Below are 21,472 nucleotides of genomic sequence, written 5' to 3' on the forward strand. Positions count from 1 at the left end.
ACTCTAGAAACATTTTATAATCCAGTTTTATTTTTTATTTCAATGTAATCAATAATTGTCCAAAATCTGAACATTTTCTTCCTCTCAACGAAAATTATATTTGAAGTTGTTGATGAAAGTTTTTATTTTTATGCTCAAAAAAGTCAAGAAAAATTATACAAAATAAATGTACAAATCCTTTATGTAGAAATAACCCTTTTCTTCTTCCCTTCCTAAAGCAAACAAAATATCATTGCCACTGGAAACAGCTTTTAAAAATTTCATTCTCTGGTCCTGCAACTCCAGAATCCACACAGTCAGTCAATATTGTTAATGTACCTTGTTAATTTGATAGGATTTGTCAGGTAACTCCACTGGAAAATTATATAAAACTGTTCCAGATGAACAGATGATTGTGACATGAATTAAAGTGATAGAACAATAGTGGAATATAAACCAGAAATGACACCCAAAGTGGCTGTTGATTTATTGCCATAGTGAGTTTGGTTCTGGGCTTCCATGTATATTAGTGCTACAAATCTGGGTCCATTTAGCAGAGAGATGCTCATACATACATCACCAGCTCCTGCTCCAAGCCAAGGTCACTCCCCATTGCATCAATCTTTTCAACAGAGGCTACTTCACAACGCATGGATTTTGTAACCATCTCAGATGTAACAGACTTTCCTCCTCTTTCATCTTTCCTTTATCATGTAAAATACACTTTAACTTCTATTATTTTTATCTGCAAATTGTTGCTGTATACTTCATCTATTATTTCTGTATCTCGGCATCATTTGCTTTAGCCTGCACACATCCACAGGAGCACATTCTTTGTCAGTGCTATCTTTTTTGTGTTATTGTGCTCCAGTATGCATGTATTTGAACCCAAAATCCGTAGAGTATTAGCTAGTTCATAAAGCTTATGCAGTTTCTGCTTTACTGTCTGAATTAGTCACATTCACAATCAAGTGAAATGTATTATTCCTTTCCAATTTTTTTTAATGCAGCTATTTTATCAAAACAAATGGTACAGATACAACAACCCAGAACTACTGTTTTGTTCTTGCTGTTTTCTTTGCTAGGGTTTGGAATGGGCCATTTTAATAACATACTTTGCCAGCAATAATTTTTCAAATCAATATGCCTCCTTTAATTTTGATAACATAGTGCACAAATAAATACATCTTTTCCTTACCGCATGCTGGAAACGGAGTAGAAATGTTGACAATACGGTACATGTGCATTATAATGTAACGCAAGTTAATCATAAAACCCCAGACCCTGTGACCGCTGTGACTAAAGCCTTCAGCTCTAATAAAAAGTCAGCCACAGAGTGGTCATTGCTTCCCTCTATATTTATATAACTCCTTTTAGCATCAATAAGAATTACACGCAGGTGTATACACTCCCGGCCATTCCTCTCAGCTCTCTGGATACATCCAGAACCGGATTCTCTCACCAGCCTTATAAGGTGCAGCGTTTCTCAGAAAACCCAAGGACAGGATACACAGATACTTACAGAATGTAGCTTATAGCAGGGGCTCTCAACCTTTTTCTTTCTGAGGCCCCCCCACAACATGCTATAAAAACTCCACGGCCCCCCTGTGCCACAGCAGCTGTTTTTCTGTAGGTAAAAGCCAGGGCCGGCACTAGGGGTAGTAAGCAGGGCAAATGCTCATAGCCCCAAGCCACAGGGGGCCCCCCCACAAAGCTACATTGCTCAGGCTTTGGCTTCTGTCCCGGGTGGCAGGGCTCAGGGCCCTGGGCTTCAGCCCCATGCAGTGGGGGTTCGACTTTCTGCCCTGAGCTACCGCGAGTCTAATGCTGGCCCTGCTTGGTGGCCCCCCAAGGGACCCAGACCCCTAGTTGAGACCCACTGGCTTATAGTATCACCATTAGTAACCCTGCTTTACATAATCAAAACAGCTCCTTTAAAATGTTTATTTCCTTATTGGTGGCTTTGTACAGGCAGTTATAGTTAAAAAAAAAATTTTAAAAATGGACTTATTGACAAGCACATTATTACAAATATAAAGCTATGCAATTTTAGACAGGGGCATTACTCCATAGCCAAATTTCATAAACTCTTTGTAGCAGAGCATCTATTACATTATATACGAACGCATAGAACCTATTGTGACAGGGTGTATAGACCCCACACTGCCAAGGAAGGTGCCAGATAGGCCTTGTGTGCGTGGCTAGCCCTGCCCCTCTGACCCTGTCAATCAGATATGGTAGGGAGGCAGCCTTTAAAAGGGAGGAAACTGCAGGCAGCTGGAGGAAGAGATCACCCCGATCAGTAAAGTGCTGAAGTGACTCCTGAAGCCACAGAAGAGACTCCCACCCAGGACATCTCCGCCCCACTCCTACTTGGAGTGCAGTGATCCCCTAGGGTAGGCCTGACAGAGCAAACCTCATTCAACAGCCCAGCCAGAAAGACTCCTTGAAGACTGCTACACAGACAGCCCCGAAGTAAGATGGCACTGTTGTCCTTTTTCCCTTTGAGCTGGTTATGGGAAAAAAAACTATTTTTGAGTGCGCTGGACATTTAACTTTCCTTTTGATCCCCCATCAGAAGAGTCTTAAGGAAACCCCGAAGGGTAGGATCCCCCTTGTAAGAAATAAGTAACTGGGGCTGGTGTCTAAGTCACCCAGTGAACATAACTGGGCAAGGCCATGGTCTCCCACCATCTGGGAGAAAAACCTTCAGGGACACTTACACTATTATCTAAAACGAATCAACCAGCCAACAAAAGGGACATTTGCTATCTTTAGCAAATTTAACAGAACAAATGTAAAATTGTGCTAAGATTTTTTTCATTACTGTTGGGGCCCTGTTGCACATAAAAATATCCTTCCCCTTAGAAAGGTTCTACCAGTTTGAGAGAGATCTCCTGTACTTAAAATGGGAGTACTGATGGAATCGGTACGCCTACTCAATCTTGAAGGATGTTTTTATGTGTGGCCACTGTACAGTCCAGTGTTTCCTGACCAGCATGTATATTCCTGCAGTACACGGAGAGTAATCAATACAATCGATAAACGAAGTCATCTAATGACTTCAGGTTCACAGTACCCTCAGGAAACTGGTTTTTCCAGGAAAACTGTCACTTAACTACTGCTAATATGTAATATGACTGATAAATAAAAATGCTACAAAGAAAACTCATTGTAGCTGACCAGCCATAAGCTATTTGGCACTGAATGCCCTAAAATCCATAAATACAAACTACTATATGTATTGGCTCTGACATTTCACATTCAATGGCGCCCATTCTACCACCACACAGCAAGAGAATTAACACATTTAACTCCCATTAGTGCTAAACAGCATTGACCGTTACTGTTTACTTTTAAAAGCACTGATACATGAACAACAGAAAAGGCTCCAGTAGGAGAAATCCCACATACATATAGTTTTTATGACCTTACTTGGGAGTTTTTGATATTTTCCATTTATTCATACCTTGAACACCTCACTGGGTTTTTGTTTTTTTTGTTTTGTACGTAATTAGAATATACAAACATAATGCAATTTGTGCAGCCATCAAAAATAGACACATGCACAGGGTGCTACAGAAGGTGAGTAAGGAAAGTTTATGGTCCATACACTGGTGGATGGAGTCAGTCCCTTCACTACGAAACAAGTTTGGCCATTTGTTTCCTGTAACAGCTGTTCTCCCTTAACCATTTATCTTCAGTGATCTGTCATGACCTTTTCAAGCTCTCATTTCTGACAGCTTCCAGACACAGTGAGTCAAACTTCACTGGAAGCAAACTATCACACCCAGATAGTCTGCTCAAGAGCAGAAAACATGCCTAACACTGTCCTACTTCAACACCAGCATATAAATCCTTCCCTAACAAGACAGTTCAAAATAAACTGAAAAAGCATCCAATGTACATATTTGCAGGAGAATATGATTTTTTTTTACGTGTTCAGAATTGGAGTAATAAGGAGACTAATGGTAGTAAATAATGGAGAAATTTTCAAACTTATAACTATGCTACTAAATAATACAGAAAATATTTTGTAAGCATTTCAGCATTAAATATTTTAGTACTGAATCATTTTTAATATAAAGTATTTGCAAGAGTATTATAGTTCACTTATTCATGCATCATTAATCAAATTTCCACAATTTGAACCAGAGACTATAAAAGCCCTATTATTGTTCAAAATTAGTAAATAGCTTTTTTATTAAAATCCTGTCATCTTTTAGCCTTCAGGTTTTGCAGAACATTGAGAAAGCTAGAAAGGCTAATGTTAAACCCCGTACAGAACACTAGCTACATTCTGTTCCACTTTACCATTCCACGAACACCGTTAAAATCTACTGGTTTAATAAAAAACTTCCCTAATTTAGCATGGACTGATTTTAAGAAAAGAAAATTAATCTGCATGCTTAGTCAGCAAAAACCTTTGCTTTGGAAAGCACAGAGAAAAGAGTCGCTAAATAATGGCCTTCTTGGACAGGGAATTTGTGCTAGCTGATTGAAGGTAATACAAATACTTAAGTAGTGTCAACCGATGGGCTAAGAAACGAGACATAGTTCATATTTATTTTGAGAGAAAAGATGCCCTGTTACTGTACTTCTCTGAAGCACAGATTGACAAGTGGGGAAGAACAATCAAAACCCCTTTAATTTAATTCCATTTTACACAGTGTATGTGGGTTTATGATGTTAACTTGATCTTTTTGACTGTAAACAATTAGTAGCAATATTAAACACTATATCGTATGGTCAACTAGACAATGTGGTGATTGGGCATTTTTAATGCACCTGTGTGGGCAGATAACTATTTCAGGTGGCTGAAGTTTTGAACTGCTCTACTTTCCTTGGCCTTACAGTATAAACTGATTTACCTAACTGAACATCAGTTGTGAACCGAAGCCTATGGATCATGCTGACTTTGAAGGACTTGTAATGGTGGCTACTAAGCATATCTTGAACTGTAGCTATATCGATATGAGGATCTTCCTCTGAGATCTCTTCTCCTCTTGAACCTGCCAAAAAAATAAAAGGATTAAAATGTGGCACATATAATTAAACTGGAATACAAATATTATTGTCTCTTTTGCAATTACAAATGTATTGTTTGGTCAGTCATAGGCAGTCATGCCTGCTGGTTTTTTATTTTTATTTTTTTTAAAGGAAATACACAATATCAGTGCCCACACATCAGAGGTTAGAAGGAAATCCTTAGTGTCAGATCGAAAGCAAAATTCTTCATTCACTACAAGCTTAATATATTAAAAAAACATCAGGGTGCCACATAAAATCTGTGGAAAATCCTGATGATGGATTCTAGAGAGATGTGGCCACGCCCTAGAACAGACTTTGCTAACTCGCAGATATCCCACAGCGACTGGTTGGAGGCATGTTGTGAATGCCCTGTGTGCAGTAACTACAGAGACTGCACGAGTCAGCTGCAGTTCCAAGAACAGTTTTGCCAAAAGAGAGTGTCTATGACTAAGCCAGTAGGAGCTCTGCTAAATGGCGATGGCTGAAGTAGCTCTTATCTAGAAGTGGGTAAGAAACTATTTTCCCATCCTATGAATACATTCAAGATTTCAGAAAGGTTTCCCCCTCCTGAATTGGGACAAAATGTCAACATTGCTCATAATTTGAAAATCTTCAAAAAGAAATTCAATTTGGGTCAATTAAAATGTATTGTTTAGATAATTTTGAAACGTTTTATTTTGATTTTGACCACTTAATTTCTTTCAAAAATGTCAAAATGGGACATTCTGACAAGTTTATTCCCCCCCCCCCAAATTTGTGAGAGTTGAGGAATTTATCAAAATTGACTCTTTCCCATAATAAATTTTGATTTAAGCAAATCAGCATTTTTCAACAAAAATATGTTTCATTGAAAAATTACGGGCCAGGTCTGCGGTTATTGTACTTTACCAGTGACTTATAGATACAAGCAGCATTTGGCTGTATCTATCACTATCTCTTTTTTACTACATTTTTCCCACAGTGGGATTTAACTGTAGCATTAACATCTTTATATTTCCCCCCTCACCTACTAAAACTTTATTATTCTTAACAACGTGAGTGGTATCTTGTTTCTTATACTCAGCTCTAAGATAAAAAGCATACACTACTGATTAGTATTCTTATTACTACTGTAGGTATTAGCTTTAGAAAAGGTAACATCTCATTAAGCCAAAATGCCAATTACTGGGAAAAAAAAAAAAAACCCTTAAAATTTTTACATTTTATGATGTTGGATTAATATCAATTTAAAAATTACTATAACGTGACAATTTTTTACTGAGTAATTTCATCTTAGCTGTAAATGATAATTCAGATGCTTTTAGATAAAGTGGTGCATAAATATGGTTGAAAATTGATTTAACTTCTTGAAGAAGATACTGAAGAATGACACATTTTGTTTAATACACCAGCTAATGTAGTCCTAAAAGCTGAAACAACTGCCAGTTCACAGTCCTAAATTTGCTGTGGGAGATTAATGAAAACTTATATTTTGCTGAAATTTTAATAATGGCCAGATGAGACAATAGAATTTTAGTAGAGGTATTAACAATATAGTATAACCAGCAAAAGGCTTGTCAATTTCTATATATTAATATTGTTCAAGACTTATGTGGTTGGATCTTGCTCAACACACTAATGCTTCCTGCATTGACCTTCTACACTGTGGTGGTGTAAATTTATATCCCATTTGGGGATTTCAACTTGTAGTGAAACTACAGAGAGTTTCCATATCTGGAGTCTAGTAACAAGTGGAGTACTTGCTTTTTAGAAAGGACAACAGTTACCAGGGGGAGGAAAACCCTGGCACTTGAGTCAAATACACACTGCTGATACAGAAGCAGGCTTCCTTTTAATAGAGATAATTTGGAGTTTCAGAACTGCATCCTATTTGTCTCAGCAGGTGCTGCGATCACAGCCATGGAGAGGAGCAGTGTAAACTTAGAGGGAAACAATAAAACCTCAACGCTCAATTTTTCCCACTTGTAAAAAATTTCCCCTTTCAGTGTATAAATCCACACCCAGATTTTCTTGTCTACAGTACATATGCTCATCTCTGTGTTGAGAGAACTTAAGTGCCTACAGCTAAATGCTTAAAAGTATACAGTGGAAAAAACATGTTCCAAAGATATCAGCCTAACAAGAACCTTTCCAACTATCTGCCCCATGAGAGAAAGGATTAGACTTGTGTGCGCCTCGGCAACACAGAAAACAGCTACCTGGCATTACAATCTAAAGGTATTTTTTAAATCTGCAAACTGGACCGTACCATTTGAATATTTTTTTTTAACTCCAGTAAACTAGTGTATATGAGCATGTGAATTTGTGCATACCCATCTGAACAGTGTAACCACTCCACACTACAGAATGAGGAGATAAATTGTAACGGCTCCTTCAGAGACATTACAATGTATTTTGTCAAAGACCCTGTGTTAATGTCTCTATTCTATGGATTATCATAATGTATCATGTCAAACACCCATGCTGCAGTATTTCAAAGATACACTGAGATACGTCAAACTTTTGGTGCACTTAAAAGCATTTTGAAACACTATGGCATAGAGGTGCCTGGAAGGAAAGCAAGGACTATAATGGAATGGGTTGCCTTAGGATCAAAAGAAAACTGACTAGGAATATAAGTTAAAGGACTGAGTTCAACAGATAAAACTACTGAAATGCCAATGTAGGGCTGTCATGCATTCCTTCAATTACCCAACTGTGCTTTAACACTGCACTGTTTCAACCATAAAACTGTGTGTAGTGTTATGATACAATAGCAATATTCTGTGGTCATATATAATATAGCCTGCAGTCATATCACCTTGCATCAGATTTCTAGCTAAGCACGACCTGCCTGGGTGAGTACTGGAATAAGAACTCTCCAAGGAATACTTAGAGGGCACAGGAAATTATGCTGGGGATTCAACACTGGCACTCTTCATTCGGAATGAATAAAGCACAGATCCTGACCACCTGCGGTTCTTCCTGGAAGGTGCGGAGGTGTTAACCCAGTGTCCTGTCCTATTCCATGTTTGGTCTGAATTGCACCTGGGGAGGTAACTAACATTTTGCCTACTGCAGTTTTCAGACAGGTACAGCATTACCTCAAAGGATTGCACTACCTAACCTAAGATATTGGGTAATTTTACAATTCACAGTTAGCTATTTGTTATGTTCTACCCAAGAGGTGGCTGCATTTTGGTGGTGGGTGAAGACAGTCCTATGTCCCCCGAAGTTTAATACTTGAAATAATTGGTTCAGGAGGAGGATATTACACTAAAGAGGAAATGTGTGGACTAATAGCCAATCCAATCTGGTACCTAGTCAGAAATTTTGTAGTACCAAAAATAAAATACTGATCTCCTCTATAGTCTTTAATCAAAGGTTTCTTAACGTGCTTTATAAATATTAACTAATTAAGGTTAAAAAAAACTTGGCATGTTTAGACTTAAGAAGACTGCGGGGGGGACGGGACGACCTGATGATAGTCTTCAAGAACACGTTAAGAGGTGTAAAGAAGACTGTATCAATTGTTCTTTATGTCCACTGAAAGTAGGACAAGAAGTAGTTGGCATAATCTGCAGCAAGGAAAAGTTACATTCGATATTAAGAAAAACTTTGTAATTATAAGGATAGTTAAGCACAGGAAAGGTTACCAAGAAAGGCTGTGGAATCCCTGTCACTGATGGCTTTTAAGAACAGGTTAGACAAATCCCTGTCGGGGATGGTCTAGGTTTACTTGTCCTGCTCAGCGCGGGGGAATGGACTAGATGACCTCTCAAGGTCCTTTCCAGCCCGACATTTCTATGACTCTATAATTAAGACTCACAATACACCCTTGTAGAGTATTAATCTTCCATTCACAGCTTCAATGGGTGGCTTTCCACAAGTCATAGCCTCTCAATCTGTGTTTACTCATTTGTAAAATGGATATAATAAGTGTCTATCTCATAGGGGTATTATGAGGCTGAACTTACTCATATCAGATCCTCAGATGAAAAGCCTGAATAGAAGGGCACGTTAGTAGTGTTATTAATTCTTTGACTGATTAACTAGTAGCCACCAAAATCAGATTCAGAGATAACATTTTCATTAGAATTTAAAATTTGAATACTTGGACAAAGTTTAAATTATTAAACTGGGGGATTCTATATTGGAAATATTTCAGATCCTCTGTAATTCAGAACAACCTCTCCTAATCTTGTTTTATTTGGCTATGTGAAGAGGACGGCTTGAGGTTTGTAGAATTTCTCTAGTTGCATATCATGGGAGAGAAGCCAGGAATTCCACCATCAGAACAGATCATCTGTCTAAAGATGGCAATACATTAGGACCCCTGAGGGTGCACTGGATAATAGCAGTAATATCAGTAACAGCAGAGATAAATGAAATCCTGACCGCAGAACTTGCCATATTGCTCCTATACCTGCAGCTTTATCAGAATGTTGGGGAGACCAAAAGAATTCAACAACAGAGGAAAGAATCATCTCCAAGCGCTGACTGGAGACATCATCGTAAAAGATACTTGCCCCACATAAGCAGCTGTGAATAAATCTGTCAAATATTTACAGGCCTGTCAGGTGTTGAAACGGAGATCACAATGTAGTTTTTGAACGTAAAAGCGTCTACTTGGCAAAGCAATCAGCTCAAGTGGACACTCCAGGCCTAGACCAAGAGTCTGTTCAGCAGCTCTGAAGTCAGAGACCAAGGGTATGTCTATACTGTGCACCTTACAGTAGCAAAGCTGCGCCATTGTAAGGCATGCCGTATAGCCACTCTTTGTCAGCATGAGAGAGCGCTCCTGTCACAAAATAAAGCCACCCCCAACCTGGGGCGGTAGCTTTGTTGGCAAGATCCTGCTGGCAAAAATGCTGTCCACGCTAGAGCTTTTCATTGGTAAAACTTTTATCAGTCAGGGGTGTTTTTTCTTCAGAAAGTGAGTGCAGTATAGACATAGCCCAAGTGTCTCACTGGGGAAACAGATACTATTCCAAAAAGTGGCTACTAAAGATCAAAGGTGTTAAGTTCACAACTACCGTGGCATTTTTTGCTCTTTCATTATCTATTTCACTAGAGGCAAAGCACCATCATGTTGCTCTGTAAAGTTAGGTTCCTACAAATGATACAGGGATTTCCTGTGCGAAAGAGGCAGAAATCAAAAGTGAGAAAAGCTAAGACCATATATTGCAGAAACATAGCATCAAGAAAGATGAGAACTGTATGAAGTAAAAGAAATAAGGAAAACAAATATATTTTCACTATGTGCTTGAAAACAGGAGATGTGAGGAAACGGGCTCCAGGGAGGTCAGCTGCCCATCTCCTGATCATGGTTTCTAGCAAGAAAGAAAGACAGACAGAAAGACAGAGGCATGTCATTCTGATCTGACACACCCATGATGGGGACAGTTATTTATGACCCAGACAAAGAGGGGTCTGTTGCTTCTGAGGAGCCAGGCCAAATGTCACAATAAAAACACAAATTATATACCTGAGAGAAGAAAAAATTCTACCATCCCCTTAGGGATTGTGTATCTGAGAGCCCTGGAGGTGGCTTTTCCCTCAGAAAGAACCATGAGGTCTATGAGACAGACCTCAGATAATCTCTTATGAGCTGGGTTAATTCTTCTCATTATGTGTAGAGCATTAGTGCCTAGGAGGGCAGCTATAGCTGTGCTAGGTGTCTGGCCTGGCAAAGGAGGGAGCATAGCTCAGCTTGGGAGGACCATGAAGACGAGCAGACTGGTACCTCTGATGGTGTGAGAGAAGCCTGGTGGGCCCAGAAGCTGACTGGAGACGGAGGTCTCCATGCCTTGATGGAAACTAGGCATGATACAGACTATTTGATTTATTACCAGGAACCCATTGGTGAGCATTAAGACAAGCTGCTGCAGCTAGGGTCCACAAGAAAGGAAAGGGACTGAAAACAGAGCCTAGCACGGCCAATTTGGATGTTCACATGCGGACTCCATCACCCCAGCAGGGGGTTGAACTCTCTCAGTGACTAGGCCGGAGGGCTAAGCCACCTCCATAACCACAGAGTGCTGAAGACTCTACCGGGGAAAGTGAGGCAGAGCTGCTCAGTGCTGTGCCACTCCACCAGGGCGAATGCAGGGACAACCCCTCCACCACAGACCAGAGTAAGGTCTTTGTTCACGTGCAAAGCTGAGATTAGTTTGGCAAGATCACCCTCACTAGCCCTATAACTGCACTTAGTTCAGGCGATGGATAACAGAATGAGGTATATCAGAAGAAGAACTGATTTTCAAATGATGAAAAAGATCAAACAGTAAAAGAAACATCAAAATGGAGGCACAGGTCTAGACATTTCTACTGATGTGTCTACATGGCCTCCAGGAACAAAGCATGGAGTCTGACTCAGAACACGAGGCATTAGCTGGCATGTGAAAATGACAGACTGCTAATCTCAAAGATACTACAGAAGTACCAGCTGTAGTACGGCTACTTAAAATATTAAATAGATGTGGCATATTCAAGAGCAAGCAAATATGTATTTCTTCAATGAAACAAAAATACATGATGAACTCCATTGCAAAAATGTCCCCTTATTACTTTAATGTACTAGTATATTGCTTAATGAAAGTTCTTAATTGTAATTCAATTAACTACATACACACAGTTCCCAATTACATTTTCCAGTAAGACATTGGCTTTGGTATGGGTCTAAAGGCACTTAACCAATTTTAATATATTAAGTCCAATTTCCCTTGAATACTAATTACTACCAAATGGTAAAATGAGAAAGAGGAACTTTCCAGAAGCAGGATGGAGAAAATAAACTAAATTAACCATGAAGTGTTTGCTGTTTTTCATAAAAACATTTCACATAGCAAAATGCAGGCATTCAGTTTAAGTATAAATCTGAATATAAGTTAAAAAGTTCCAAATTTGGGAGATGGTTTATTAGTTTGAGCATCTCAGGTAAATGTTAGATGTTTAGTAGTTTTCTGCATGTGTATTTCTATTAATGAAAAGTTTTCTGTTTCCACTTAATCCCATGAAATATGAAGTATACATTCGTCCAAAGGAAACTGGCATCTATTTTACTAGCATCTGTTTGGCGCCATGTGAAAAAATAAATGAGCACATTTAATAAACAGCTCTTCTAATCGAGATTCTTCTCTGTCCGAATACGTAAATAAGTTAAAGAGAAATCATTTTAAATAAGACCTAACATACAATATGGCTAATTCTATTTGATGTCAAGTTTTGATTTACACCTATCAATTTCTGGTTTCAGAGTAGCAGCCGTGTTAGTCTGTATCCACAAAAAGAAAAGGAGGACTTGTGGCACCTTAGAGACTAGCAAATTTATTTGAGCTTAAGCTTTCGTGAGTTACAGCTCACTTCATCGGCTGCATTCAGTGGATGCAGCCGATGAAGTGAGCTGTAGCTCACGAAAGCTTATGCTCAAATAAATTTGTTAGTCTCTAAGGTGCCACAAGTCCTCCTTTTCTTTCTATCACTTTCTGTTTTGCATTGTCCGAGACCTACACCCTACACATCAGAGTTGGAGCTAACAAAAACCAATAATAAAATAATAATTTAATCAACAACCACAAGTAATCACAGACTGTATTTAACATCTCATCCAAAAGGTAACATCTGCAGCACCCCAAGGTCAAACGCTGCCATCCAAGTAGTGGTTCTAGGCCACAGTTTTAGGTGGGGCACCGTATGTGGTTTCAGCGAGGCTCCATGAGCTCATTAATTAACGACAGCGTGGCTGCTCAGTTGTTCTGTTAAGTTCGCTGTGGTCTTGGGGCTCCTTATAGGAATGGGCATTGAGGTGTGGGGAGGTGCACTGGAGCATCAGCCCCCACAAAAATCTTTCAGGGAAAAGCGACAGGGTTCCACTAGACTGCTGATAGTGGCTGAGAGAACTGGAATCCAGGTGAGTTTACTTTCTCTTTGGGGCAGCTGTCCTAATGGGAGAGTTACCACTGCACCATGCTGGGGTACTGGTTCAGTGCTGACTAGAGGGAAGAATAGGGTCACCTACTGATCATCAACACCTAGATGTTTCTTAGAGGCTTCCCATCCAAGTACTGACTTGGTATGACCCTGCTTAGCTTGGGAGAACTCAGAGGATCACACCACAGTTCTCATGGCTACGGGGCATACTATGCATCCTTGCCTGGTACTGTACAGATAGGCCTGGAAGTGCAATGTGTGTATTCAGCTTTGAACCAGACAGCCCAGGTTCAAGAGTTTGATTATATTTTAAATGAAATAGGCAAGATCGCCAAAAATATGATCAGTGCTGGCTTTGGTTCAGGAAGAAAACTGGTGCATGTAAGAACAATTTAATATTACACTGTTTGCTTTATGAAATTTACTTTTCACACAAAAGGAACAGTTAAGAGATATACTCAAAAAATATTAAACAATTCATATATATACACCCCAGGATAGGATTATGGAACAGTCTGATTTACTTAACAAGATTAAAACTATTGTGTTTGCACATTCAGGGCTGGTCTTCTCTACGGGCAGACCTATGCTGCTGCGATCGATGCAGCAGGGATCAATTTAGCGGGTCTAGTGAAGACCCACTAAATCGATGGCAGAGTGCTCTCCAGTTGACTCCAGTACTCCAGCTCCCCGAGAATGTTAGGGAAGTCGACTGGATAGCGTCTCCTGTCGATGCAGTGCAGTGAAGACACTGGGATAAGTCGACCTAAGTTAGGTCGACTCCAGCTATGTTATTCACGTAGCTGGAGTAGCGTAAAACTTAGGTCGACTTACCTCCATAGTGAAGATAAGCCCTTAAAGAAGCTCTTCCAACTTTTGTAGGGTTTCTCCCTGAAGTACCCTAGAACAATAGGACACAGAAATAAAGGTGAAGCATGAAGGTGGTCTCAGGAGTGAAGTCTATCCACTCTGAACATGGGAACCAGGAACATGAGTTCTAATCTCAACTCTGACACTGAGTTGCTATTAGTCAAATCACTTCAGCTCAAAGTTTCAGTTTTGCCATTCATTAAATGGGGGACAGCACCACATACCTGGCACATGAGGTAGGAGTTACCCCACTGATGCTCCATCACTTTTCTATGTCATATCCTTCTTGGGGAAATTCAGGAAGAAATGAAAGAAGAAGAAATGCTATAGCCTTTAAGCATAAATGAAAGGATTTAATCTTTATAAAGGAAAGGAAACCAGAAATTCCATGCTCTACAGCAAGGGCTCCAATCGCCACTCTTGGCAACAAAAAACCTCTTAGCATGAGTTTAACTGTGATCATAAATGCCACCAGTTTTCTGACTAATGAAGAAAAAAAAATGAGTGTTGCATAGAAGTGAGAAGAAAACTAAACGGAGAGCCTGGCCACTGGGAAAGTTGGAAAGACAGAGGGATGAACCAAAAGGGGGAAAACTTTATATTTGTCTCCAACAAATTTTGTGAAACTTATAAAAACAAAATAAAACAAACCCAAAAAGTAATGTTTTTGCATATCTGGAGAGAAAATAATTTTTCCCCACACTTAGATAAACACCACCTCTAAACCTCTGCTGTAGTTACATCTACATGATTAATTTCTTTTAGAGGTTTAAAAGCTGCTGCTTCTTGGGCAGCAATATTGACATGGTAAAACGTATCACAGACCAATAATTTTATCCACTGAATAGTGCTTGCAACAGAAAAAGTTTTATATTTCAAGTGTTTTTCACAGTTGGTCATAACTTTACAGAACAGAGTTTTAACAGAAAAGATTAATCAAGAAGTGATAAACAGGATGCAGACCATTTGCCAAAAGGTATGAAATCAATCATTTCACTTTGGATTATTCTTTTGGCACAGTTGAAAAGTGCCTTAGGAAACAGAGCCTCTTCAAAACTTACTCGCCCAGCCGGTACAGCCTGTGTTCCAGAATACATAACTTATGTGAGCGTAAGCAATTTACAAGAGCAAAAGTGAAAAGGGCAAACATACTGTTCTCTCGGACAAGGCAGAATTCCAAAGTGCTCTGGCTCTCCAAGGTACAGTCTAAGTCTACTGGGACGTTGGGTTCACTCTGCTTCTCCAGACGATACTGAGGACCTGAAAGATAAAAAAAAAAACCTTGTAAAACTCTCTGGATTCTAATTAAAAGACAGCTCATCAGAGTCAGTTAACAATACTTAAACTCAAGAGGTAAAGTCAATGGTTGTTTATGTCTGAAGTACCTGTCCACTAGGGAAACAAAACAGTCATAAAGTAGTGGAGGATGGTATGCTTGGAAAGTGCATGGAAACACAGACTGTCCCAGTCACTGCCCACAGCCTGACACTTCCTGCCTACTTCACTGACAACAAAAAGATATCAACAAACATTTCTGACCTACACCCAACTAGCTCTATGTATCCGCCTGTATCCCCACCCATGTTTTCTCACTGGCAGTAAAGTTGTTTATTTGGGCCTCAAATTGTCCTTAGAAAAAGTAACATGCAGCTTTTTTTGACTCAGTATTCCCAGCCATTCTGTATCTGGTGGGAGCTGGCCTGTTGTGAAAGTTAGCTGGCCTGCACTTTGCCTCAGAAATGGAGCTATTCTCACATGCTGTCTGGAAGCTGAAGAACATTCTGAAGAGAAGGCAGATGCACTGCAGTATAGCTAAACAATTCCCATTTAAAGATACACAGTGTTACTTTGCTTATCTGAGTGCTTCCCACTCCCAGCCCAGGACAAAAAATGATGCATTCCTTATTGCAGGCTCAAATGGATGTCACGCGTGCGCACACACACACACGAGTGGATTTAAAATGGCAGGAAAGGTTGTGATTGTATTGATGAGCCATTAAAGCAAAGGCGACCATGACCAGGACAATAGAGGCACTCAGAGTGTATGCTGTACTTTGAGACAGTTGGGAAGCAGGCAAGGGTGAGGGTCGGTTTGCAAGAGAATTTATATTATGGATTTCATTTCATTGTGAAACTCAGCTCTACAATGCTGGGGTATTTCTTTTTCCTACTCATTTTGGGTCTTGTGACAGCCTAGACTTCTAATGCTCACAGGACTGGCACTGCCATTTTAGACATTAGCGGTGGTGACCAGTGCTATTTTCCACATTAGCTCAAGATAACATGACAGACTTTGTACACAGGAATGAGCCTTTCCAGTTATCATTGTTTCTACAGTTTCAGGTAACAGGTCCCAATGCTTGATGGAGTCTGATATCAGTTAATACCTCAATGGCTGTAAGAAGCAGCAAGGGTCACCAGGATATATACGAATCCATTGTCCTACCAGAGATCTAAATACTTTTCACTATTGTACACCTTACACTGAAATAAAACTACATACAGGGAACACTTCTCCCATTAGTGAAATGAAGCCATTTCTGGGGTGTTACGGGGGGCTGTTTGAACAGTGCACAGAAACACTAGGCAGCGAATTAGGAGAGTATGAGACACGTAACTTCTGTAAATGAAACTGCAGAGGAAATGTAAGCAGCAGAATGTCTCTTCCTAAGTAGATTGATTGAATCATCACAGCTAATACCCCTAACTCTTGCAAAAAGTACCATTGGGGTGTTAATGAACACTAATGGCTAGGACAGTGGTGGGCAACCTGTGGCCCATCAGGGTAATCCGCTGGTGGGCTGCGAGACAGTTTGTTTACATTGACTGTCCGACTGGGCTAGGACCTCTGTTTTCTCTCTCAAAAGATGAGCCAATAATTACATAGTGTGGTGCACAGTTGCTGTGGGTCAAGGAAAATAATTTTATCCAAGAAACCCTTTCAATTAATAAGGAATGTACTCAAACCCTGATTCCCTTAACACACATGACATGAAGAATAGCACCAGCCACAGTGGTTGAGTCCCCCTTGACAGATATCGGGTCACTACAATACAAATGACTGCTACAACACTAGTACTTTAGGTTAGCGTTACAGCTGTGTAACAAAGCTGAGTAGTGAAAGTCCAGTGGAAAAATCTCTCAAACGATTCCACTGAAAAAAAACATGTTAAGACGACTTTTGGTATTTTAAAAAGCTAATTAGCCCATTTGTGCTTATTGTTAAAGTCCTTCCTTCTGGCCCCCAAAATCTGGCCAGAAATGCCACTGATAACTTAAAGAACATCTTTAATTTCTAAGGCAAACAGTAACTATCATTTAAATGATAGTTTAAATCATTATTTTCATTAACTCTCTTTGATCATGCAAAAATTTCAAAGTAGCTGCTTTTATACTCCAAAGCTATCTAAACAAGGAAAAGCTGCCTCTATACCTGAGGCACTTAGGGTCTATATACTGGCGCATGCCAGCTGATTCAGGCTCACAGGGTTCTGGCTAAGCGGCTGTTTAATTGTGGCTTGGGCTATAGCTTAAGCTCTGGGACCCTCCTACCTCGCAGGATCCTAGAGCCCAGGCTCCAGAATGAACCTGGACATCTAGACTGCAATTAAACAGCCCTTTAGCCCAAGCCCTGCAAGTCTGAGTGTCTAACTGCAGTATAGAAATACCCTTACAGCACAATATCCCTCAACGCATACGTCCCATCAAGGCACAACTGTCCACAATAAAAAATTGTTTTCTCAAGTCACTAAAAATAGCAGCTGGTCTACCAGGCTGATTACGCAACTATGTCTTTTTAGTGATATGAAGGGTCTCTAAACAGGATCTTAATAAAGCAAAACTATTAACACTGAAATAATGAAATATATTCATCATATACTATCATAATTCAAAGTCAGTAAAGCATTCAGAAATATTTAAAACATAAAAAAATCAAGTCTTTTAGCCTCAGATGGCATGCCTCAGAGAAGGAATTTGTTAGCCAATTCATTTAAATTTACTACAGCATAGTTTCAATTATGGCTCCTCATTTTGTTTCCCCAGAAGCCATGTGAAGAGCACACCGCATGTTCTGAGTGTATTTTGCTCTTGAAACAGTGCATTATTTTTCTGTAAAATGGAGTCTCCTTATTCCTGGTGACTTTCAGAACAGATGCAGGGCCAGGCTATTTGCAGGCCACAAGAGGAAAGCACAACTATTCCCTCTGTGCGCAGCACAATTAGCAATTGCACATGTAGCTGGTTCCAAGCATTTATAAAACAAACTGCACTCCAAGAAAAAGCAGAGATATTTTATCTAAGCACAAATAGGAAAAGGAGCAAAGTATGTATGGCACCATCTTCTTTCTTCTACAAGACTTGAATCATTGCAAATCTGTCTCAAAAACTGAAAAAAAATAAGGCCTGGTTTGTCAGACAGAAGGACAAGCGGAACTTACTGAGGATAAACTTCAAATAAATACCAAAATCAAATCAATCAATCGATCTGGATTTAAATGTTGTTGTAGGTGTTTAAACTGACAAGGTAACGCAGATTCAGACAGAGGGCAAAAACTGCCTGCTTAGTCCATCTTGCTGTAAGAGGACAGTAGACAATAATCTCCAATGGTCCCCAAACAACATTTGGCTGCTGCAGTACACACAGAATGAACAAAGTGGGCAGAGAGATTTGTAGCCTCTGATTTGAATTTCCATGAACTGGCTGCTTAAATCCAAATCTTAGTTCTTAATGTCAACTGTCTGATTCCAAAACAGAAAATCTTGCAGCATAAGAGAGATGTATTTTTCAAATCCTTCTCTATTTGCAAACGACATGAGAGATCTGTGCTGCAGAGATCAGACCAGCATTAAGGTTATTGTAATTTTCTTAACAGACCATAATCTGTACAATGAGAACTGAAAGAGTATCACATGAATCCCAGATCCATGAGTACTTCAAACCTGGTATGGTTTACTAAGTTTTCCCACGTGCTGCAAACTAGTACAAGGGCCATGCACAAATGGAAATGTTTTGGGAAAAGGAATGCATTCCTCAACTCTCAGCATCAGTATCTGTGATCCTTTTTAAATAAGATCTCAAACAGCTACTAAATACGCAAAGGCCTAATTTTAATTTTAAATTGAAGCTACATGTGTGCTAACGGGACTTTGTTTATTTGATTTCCAGCAGATGCAGAGGGCAGAGAGGAGAGTTGAGCCTCATTCTCCCTTTTTTTCCCACCTCCACTGGGTCCCACCCGGGCCCCCCACCCACCACCACAGAGCTTTCCATGGGCACAGCTCCAGGGTGCCCTCAGACACTGAATTCATCTACCCCCAGAGCGATCCACACCAGTATACACCTCACTTCACACCCCTTGCCTTCTGTTTAAGATTAGAAGCTCTTGTTTGCTGGTGAGGTGCCCGGCACACTGATACGTTAGTAATAATAAAAGTTAATTTTGAGAAATAGGTTAAATGTAGTTTTACACACCGCACTCCCAACCATCCCCTACCCAAAGCTGTGGTTTCACTATCACTTGGTAATTCCTTAGAGGACCTTTCTTATGCCTGAGGCTGTGTGAAAGATGCACACAAAGAACAGGGGAACCCAGTGACATTGTCTAGATGTGGCATGTAGACTACAGACAAGAATGTATTTTTTCTTCATCTCAGTTACTGCCATTTTAGGTGTGACTAGTGACAACAGCAGGTAAAAACAGACACAGTATGATTTCTAAGTTGACTCCATCCCCTTAGAATTATTGCTGAACCAGATATAAAGAATCATGGAGGGAGAGAATTAAAAATCATGTGCTCGATAGCAGCTTATCCTCTCCCTATGGATCACAGATTCCCCAGGCTCTGGATCCAGGCTGACAAAGTCGTCTTCCCTAGGCTCTACACACTCTCTGCCAAGCTGCACGGAGCAGAAGGCTGCCAGCGATTGCAGCTGGAGACCGTTTGGTGTAATCTTGCCAGTAGCGAGGCAATTTTGGAGCAAATTGTGAATTTTTGCAATTCTGTAAAATACCAAAATATTCTTAATAAATATACAGTCTGACTATAAACGAGATACTAAATTTAAGATTAAGCAAATGAAAAACCGCAATACTACAGGATTGCTGCTGAGGCAATTTCTATTGGAACAGATTCTTCAGAGAAGTGAATATTATATAATTCAGAGTGTAAATGGGTCTTTAGGCAGTACATACCCTTTAGAAATAGGTTTAAAATGTCAAAAACCTGTAGAAAGCTACATGACCTCTACGTTACAACAACAACAAAAAACGTAAGGGTGAGTCTATGGAGCGATTGTATTGAGTAAATAGAAACCTCATTTCAGATGTTCAAAAGATGAATTTATAGTGGAAATATCATGTAACTTAATGGTCTAATAACAAAATATTGCTCTGGGCATTTCAAGAGAATTTCCAAGTTATAATACCAAAGTTGGATTTTTATAGATTTTTGTAATTCTGAGGCAAACATTTCCACACAAGTTTAAAAGAAAACCTTCAGAACATGGCATATGAAAGGTAAGTGGCATTGTACCTCCATTTAACTATTTAACTCTTACCTTTAACTACAAGGACTATTGCTTTAGCATACAGCTCAGGTCTAACTGCAGCTGGTTGATACAGTGGTTCAGTATATTTTCTCACACTACCATTAACATGGGCAAAGATGGAGAGCCGGTCATTTCCGTGACATCCCACCATCAAACTAGGAGTTCAGGTGCTAGGAGAAAAACTGCTGTGGGCAGAAGACAACTCTGAGCCCCTCCAAGCCCCATCCCTGTTCAGTTATTTCACCAAAATACCCCAAGGGAATTACACAGAAAAAGGGCAAGCAGGGCAGTTGTGGAGCAACCAAACCTGGCATACTAATACATCCAATGAAAAAGGAGTGAGGTGCGTATGAACCAGGAGTGTGATCTGAACTAAGCCAAAATGGGAAGAGATGAAGCAGTTGTACCTGAAAGCAAATAATTTTTCATTCAAAGACTAGAAGAGATTAATTCAAGGGTACAATACATACCCATAGGCTAAGCTCTCTTTAGCTCTTGGAGGAGGTGCTAAGGTTGAACCCCTATTCCAGCAGACATTGCAGACAAGTTGCCTTGGGCACACTGATCTTCTTAATTTTTGGACCACACTGCTGGGCAAAATATCCTGCAAATATGAGCAAGTGCCTAAACACAAAGAATTGCAAAAGCTAGCACAGACAGAGCAACTCTTCACTTTTAGCAATGATTTTAACACACGCACTGATCAATTACTGTCAAACAACTGTACTAACTTCATCACAAAGGCAGAACTATTTATTTACAAAACAATACTCTAAACATCTTGACTGCAGACATCGAACTTGCATGCAACATTTAAATGTATATAATTATATAATGTACAATCCCACCAGTTAAAATGCTTATTTGCCCCTCGGTGTGGCTGCTAGAAAGATTTGTACTGTACTATGTTATTGTGTTAAACATTGAGGCAGCTGCCTCTTCAAATGGCAGGAGGATCATTAGGAATTTTAAAAAAAATTACACACAACAAAGTCACTCTTTAGCTTCCTATGGCACAATATAAAATTTACCCTTGGTGATGAGAACCGCAGAGTAAAATTGAATTAAACAATTCCCTCACAAAAGGAGAAAGGCGATGCCTATTACAACAAACCATGCCTGCTGCCTAGT

The 21,472-nt window shown here is 39.7% G+C and overlaps 1 protein-coding gene across 10 annotated transcripts in view; it reads right to left on the reverse strand.

Moving 5' to 3' along the window:
• The window catches only part of MAPKAP1 (MAPK associated protein 1), a 161,482-nt gene that overhangs the window by 19,736 nt on the left and 120,274 nt on the right, over window positions 1-21,472 (reverse strand). For 8 of the 10 annotated variants that reach the window (XM_073314624.1, XM_073314617.1, XM_073314615.1 and 5 more), the window contains 2 exons: window positions 14,944-15,051; window positions 4,851-4,991 (listed from right to left, as the gene is read on the reverse strand). The exons of 1 other annotated variant lie outside the window; for it this stretch is intronic. In XM_073314624.1, coding sequence (XP_073170725.1) covers window positions 4,851-4,991; window positions 14,944-15,051 — 249 coding nt within the window. Of the gene's footprint in view, window positions 1-4,850; window positions 4,992-14,943; window positions 15,052-20,811; window positions 20,946-21,472 lie in introns of those variants that run through there. One more of the 10 variants, XR_012155279.1, reaches the window with a different exon arrangement.

Source organism: Lepidochelys kempii, chromosome 16 (genome assembly GCF_965140265.1).
Source record: "Lepidochelys kempii isolate rLepKem1 chromosome 16, rLepKem1.hap2, whole genome shotgun sequence".
In the NCBI taxonomy this organism is placed as follows: domain Eukaryota; kingdom Metazoa; phylum Chordata; order Testudines; family Cheloniidae; genus Lepidochelys; species Lepidochelys kempii.